At 52.0% G+C, this 6,000-nt stretch overlaps 1 protein-coding gene across 1 annotated transcript; it reads left to right on the top strand.

The window, feature by feature from the left end:
* The first annotated feature begins 905 nt into the window (after positions 1–905).
* On the top strand, positions 906–1,765 carry LOC101778818. Its single transcript, XM_004970176.2, has one exon. The coding sequence runs from the start codon at positions 1,014–1,016 to the stop codon at positions 1,350–1,352; it is 339 nt and encodes a 112-aa protein (XP_004970233.1). The 5' UTR covers positions 906–1,013; the 3' UTR covers positions 1,353–1,765.
* The last annotated feature ends 4,235 nt before the right edge of the window (positions 1,766–6,000 follow it).

Here is a 6,000-nt window from a genome sequence, read left to right as displayed (position 1 = left end):
CAATATAGGGGTCTAGTGTAGGTGGTACGTGATACAATACGCAGATAGGTCGTCGTTAGATATATATCTCTGAAACGGCGAGATCAGCCGTTGCAATCTCATACCCCAATGTTTATCGGAGTAATCATGATTAATAACTAATACTATAATCAAACACGGTCCGTTGTGTACATCCACACACAGCTAGCTTCTACATTAGAGATACGACCTTCATGTCTAAGTCACCAAGCCACCAAGAGGGAGCGTGTCCAGAACATGCACCGGCCACGGCCGCACTGTTAGCCGATCAAAGTCTACTCTACTCGGACGGTCGGACGCGCATGCTAATGCGGCGCATCGCGTCGATCATCCTAAAACTGCTAGCGACGTACTCCTAGCAGAGAGTCGCGCACCGGCAACGAAGTTCTGCGGCGCGCGCGGCACCGACGAGGCAGCAGCCGCCGCCAGGCGCCAGCCCGCCACCGAAACAAACCGGCAGGCGCAACGACCTGCAGCAAGCACGCGGCAACGCCACCGCGGCTTCATGCGCTGTCCGTCCCAGCCGCAAAACCAAGCGCGCGCGCCGCGGCTAAGCGTCCGGGTGCTGGCGCCGTGTCACCAGCGATGGCCCGTGCCGCGCCCGCGCCCCGCTGGGAATCCCCGGCAAAAGCCGCGTTCCCACCGCGACCGCCCGGGCCGGCGGGGCCCCGATCCGGCCGAGATCCCCCGCGCCACCGCGTTCAGACCGGGAGGACCCCACGGCGCCCGCCCACAGGCCCCTTTCCAACTCGGCGTCCACGCAGGACTTGCCCGGCCACGTCGGAGGCCGCGAAACGTTAGGTGCACCGCGCGGGGAACGGTCGCGCCTGCCCGCCTCCCAGAGTCCCCTGTTCCCCCGAAACTATAAAACCACGCCTCCCGACGGAGCCGGTCGCCCAAAGACCACCTAATCACTCCGAACCAAAAGCTCAAGCAGCAGCATCCCGCAGAGAGCAGCGGCGGCAACAGAGCAGCGTCAACAGAGAAGGGCGTCGATGGGCAACTGCGCGGTCACGCAGCACGCCGTGACGTCGTGGGCGGACGACGGCGAGTGGGACGTGCCGGCGGAGGCGGCCGAGGAGGAGGCCGCGGGGACGAGCGGGAGGAAGGACCACGCGGCGGCGGAGGTGACGATCCGGATCACCCGGAAGCAGCTCCAGGAGCTGATGGACAAGAGGGCCGGCGGCCTCCAGGGGCTCAAGAGCCGGCGGGCCGCGGCGCAGCTGCTGGCCGACGTCATGAACGCCGGGCAGGTCTACCACCACCTCAACCACTGCAAGGCGGCGCACTGGAAGCCCAAGCTGCAGAGCATCCCGGAGGCCGTCGAGTCATGATTGCCTGGTTGTGGCTCCTCTTCGTTTCCGGTTGCTTCTTCGTAGCTGCAGTCTCTGTCGGTAGATCGCACATCGCAGGCGGCTTCTTGGGTGGCTTGCGTGTCATTCTTTGTGTTCGGATGCAATATGCGACGAACGATGTACAGTATAGTAGGATTAGTGCGACGATGTAAATGAGACGTCCGTTATGCCCGCACCAAAACTTGAAAAAGAAGTGTGAATTTCATGAGCAGTTACCCATGCTTTCACGAAGCAGAGCACAGATCAATGACTCATGGCAATGGTCAAGTCAACTAGACTACGGTCTAAATTCTACTCTTTGTATGCCCCCCTACGCTTTTGTATGGCCGTGGTACCATGCAGAGCCTGGACTAATAACAGTATGAATGCATATACTGATGCATTCCGCTTCATTCAAAGGCCATTATTACAGCAGGGAATGTTTATTTCGCTTGCTTCACGCAAGAGGCAACAGTATATATGTGGCATTTCATTCTCATAGTGTTGGGATACTTTTTTTTTTGCTTACTGAGCTAATCTAATGCATTAGTTTCGCTATCTTTCGTGTTCAGGAACGTCTCGGTTAATTAATTGTGTTCATGCTTCTTCGAGAGGAATTTCCAGGCAGTGTTCAAAAGATGATCAGGAGCTACTTAGGAAAATTCAGTAAGAACCACTGGTTAGGAAAAGGGGGTCATGTTTTTGGTGAGACGTGACCCAAAGAGGCAAAGAACCAAATGAAAATGCCCAAATGACTCAGCTCATCATTCTGTCGGGATGAGGGCCACCCTCACTACAAAATGATCCACGCACTTCGCAGGTCAAAATTTACCATGAACTAACCCCGGCCGCTTAGTGCTTACAATAAAGAGATGGAGATGAAAATGGGCGGTCCACATTAGCAGTAGGTGCGCACCAACACGTTGACAAGACGAGGTCCAAATCAAGGTTGCTCGACGTAGCAATCATCCGATTAAACCCCCAAGTGGTGGCCGTAATGTTGCTGTCGTTTTGACCGCGCGCGGGCGTTGCTTGATGCTCTCTGGGCCCCGCGCCCTCCAGAGCTCTGGAAGTGGCATTTTCCAGCAACGTGACAACCAGGTACGTGTGTCTTCTAACCACTATTGACACGACGTATTTTCGGTGTACTGAAGCTTCAGGGCTGGTAGTGGTTAACAGATGCAGAGCAATTGTTAGGTCAAATAAATTTCTCGTGGACTTTTATTGCAAGATGAATTGTAGTTCCATGGAAAAAGGAATGAAAAGGACAATACAGGACCAGGCTGACGCTAAAATGACGCAATAATGTTCCACGCTTAAACTCAATTCAAGCATGTCGATCGGATCTGAATATTCAGCTAGGCAGCAATTCCCTCGAGGCATTTCTTTTGTATGAATGGATATTCATAACAAAGGCTCTCGTCGCAGAGTAGTAGTACAAGTGTCAACCGACGCTAGAAGATTTATATATGTGTGTATAGGAAGTGAAGCATTTCATATAGTTGATTGACTGCCGCTATTACATCTGCAGATATACTGACGTGGGTATCATAAATAAGAATGCTCGTGCCCCGTGCGGGAGGTGACCGAAAATAACTATATTACTTGCTTCACAAAATCCGTCTAAAAAAACATGTGGAATGACATTGTCCTTCACAAGTCCAACGAGCAAGGGTACGTAAGCATGTACATTTTGTAATCACGCATGCATGACCGTCAATTGGCAACAAGTTCTTCTCGAACTTGTTATTAATACGAGAGAATTCCCTGTATGCCATTGAAAATTTAATCTATGCCTTCTATGCCATCGAAATTTAGATGATCCCTTCAGTACCCATCAAAAATTTAACTCCATCCTCTACATCCCATTCCCATGACAAAACTGTTATGTGGCTGTTAAATGGAGGTGGGAAAGACAATTTTACCCATAGAAGAGAAAGATGAAGTATTTGTCTTACTATCACCTCTATACCATTATAGTTAAGAACAATACTATGTCACATACAAGCAACACACACAAGTACATCTTATGCGTAGACTATAGATGTTATTTGGTTCACTAACGAACAGACCAAATCGAAACACAATCACCGGTCATTGCAATTTTTTACAAGCAAGCAACCAATTATAAGCATCATTGCTGCCAGGTCGATGCAGGATGCAGGCGAGCAAGCCGCACGCAGGTCGATGCAGGTGGGCAAGCCGCGCGCAGGTCCCCACCACCTCTCTTGCCTCCTGCTCGCGGGAGCCGGGGAGTGCAGGCACTGTCGCACAGCTCGACGAGCGATGCGCCGATTTTTCGATTCCTGTGGACGAACGGGCGGGATCGACGAGCCATGCGTCTCTTGAGCGAGAACGGGTGGGACGACAGGCCCCTGCCGATTCTTGTGGACGGGCGGGCGGCGGGAGCCGAGAGGGCGTCGCGTGCGGGAGCCGGGAGCGGGTGCTACAGGCTACAGCGAGAAGCGGCCCAGCCGAGCGCTGGACGCCGCGGTCTGCCTCGACCGAGGCCTTGTAGCGCGGCGGCTCGACCGATGGTTCGCGACGGTGGCTCAACTAGGGTTCAGGGCTGCCGACGGTGTTGGATAAGAGGATAAGGTATGGGGAGGTCTAAAATCGGAAAAACGATACGATTTAACGCCGTTACATCTTTTCTCCGTGCAAAGATGACAGGAATGGCCTGTAGAGGATGAAGTTAATTTTTTGATGGCATTTAAGGGATCATCTAAATTTGGATAGCACAAAGGCGATGAGTTAAATTTTCAATGGAATTCTCTCTATTAATACCATGGCGGTTGTTTGTTTGGACTAAAAATTCTTGGTTGTTAGATTAATCAAGGGTTGATCTGATGGTTCATGCTTTTGCAACCCTGTTCATATTCTATCCAGGCTTCAAGTAGCCATAGTGATTATTCGCAGCAGCTCACAGTCTCAGGATTCCTTTGCCAACCCTTTGGCTATGACCTGTGAGTAACTTCCTATGGCAAAAACCAAGGGAAATTCTCATCCACATTGCAGATGTTCACTTTTTGATCCGTTGCTCCTCATAATTCATAATGTGTGATGTGGTTTTCAAGATACCCAAGGCAAAATGGTATGGACCGTTGCGCTATGCTGGAGAAAAGAGCATGACCAATCCGCGAGAGAGAGAGACAGAGATTTTTTTAGGGCAAACTGAGAGCTTTCATTCATTTAGATGTAAGTCTTACAATCTTGGCCGCTGCCTCCGTCAGCCATGATGGTAAGCAGCCACGCCAAACATGCACAGGGGCATCGATAGAGCGAAATTTTGAGCAGCGATCAGCTAGGTGATTCGCCTCCAGTCGAACCCAACGCACTTGAAATGAAGAAAAAGATCTACTAAGCTCTCTAATGTCATGCCAAAGATCAGCAATCCGCGACCTGTCCGCCATCGTCGCCTTTAGTGCATTCACCAGCGTGGAGTTATCCACCTCCAGGATCACCTGCGTGTAACCCAGTTCATGCGCGAGCTCCAGTCCGTCCCGTGCCGCCAATGCCTCCACCATCAGGGCGTCATCCACTTGCCCCTGCCAACGCGCTTGTGCTGCCTGCACCTGGCCAAGATGATCACGCACAACTCCTACTCTCGATCCATTCCCTGTCCGGACCTCAAAGGTGCCATCTGAATTACCCTTCACCCAACCTTCCTCAGGTGGGTGCCAGCTCTCCTGTGATCTGTGGTTACTCCGCACTCCCTTTGCTCCCAGGCACACAAGGTCCTCCACCATATTTGCAACATGCTTCACCGCCGCCATCGAACTCCAGCGACTCCTTCCATGATCACGACCATTACGATTGGTCCACAATGACCATCCACCACACACAAACAGCGTCGAATCCTCCCAAGAGCATACCTTACCGCCCAATAAGTCCTTCGTCCAGGACTCCGGATGCAACTCTGGGAATTTCCTTCCAGTGGCATCTTGTACTGCCGCCCAGAACCGACGAGCCCACGAGCACTCTACAATAATATGGAACAAGTCCTCCACCGAATTCCCGCAAGCCTCACAGTGACTTTCCTCAATGATGTGCCTTCTCCTCAACTCCGCTTTCGATGGGAGAAACCCATTGATCACACGCCATCAGAAAATCCGCACATTTTGTGGAACTTTGAGCTTCTCAAGCACCTCACCACTGCCCATTGCTCGACATGCCCCCCACACCTTGTGCCTCGTGTGCTCGTCTGGACTCCTCCTCCTTAAGCAGTCGATACGCCGACCGAACTGAAAAGTTGCCGGATCTTGCATACGCCCAGGCAAGCACATCAACATCCATCATGCGGCTTGGTTGATTTTCAGAATCTCATTAGCATCTACAGATACAAAGGAGCTTCGAACCAGCTGCTCATTCCACTGTCTACCACCTGGATCAAAAAGCTCACAAAGAGCGAGAGAGAGATTAAACAAACATAAAGAGCATGCCCCTCGCACGATCACGAACACGGACATAAAGAGATTAAACAAACATAGAGAGAGAGAGAGATTAAACAAACATAAAGGCATCGGTTAGACATGGCCGCGGACACGGCAGCTGAAGCCTTCCAAATCCGCTCACGGTTCGTCCCGTCGGTCGCACACCATCGGCGCGTCGAGATGGGCCATGCTTGAGAGCGAGAGGCCGAGACCGA

This window comes from Setaria italica, chromosome V, assembly GCF_000263155.2.
Source record: "Setaria italica strain Yugu1 chromosome V, Setaria_italica_v2.0, whole genome shotgun sequence".
In the NCBI taxonomy this organism is placed as follows: domain Eukaryota; kingdom Viridiplantae; phylum Streptophyta; class Magnoliopsida; order Poales; family Poaceae; genus Setaria; species Setaria italica.
Note: the sequence above shows the minus strand (reverse complement) of the source record. Positions and strands in the feature narration are given on the sequence as shown.

Bases quoted from the DNA above. Each gene is read 5' to 3' on its own strand.
- LOC101778818 (XM_004970176.2), top strand. From the start codon at position 1,014: ATGGGCAACTGCGCGGTCACGCAGCACGCCGTGACGTCGTGGGCGGAC.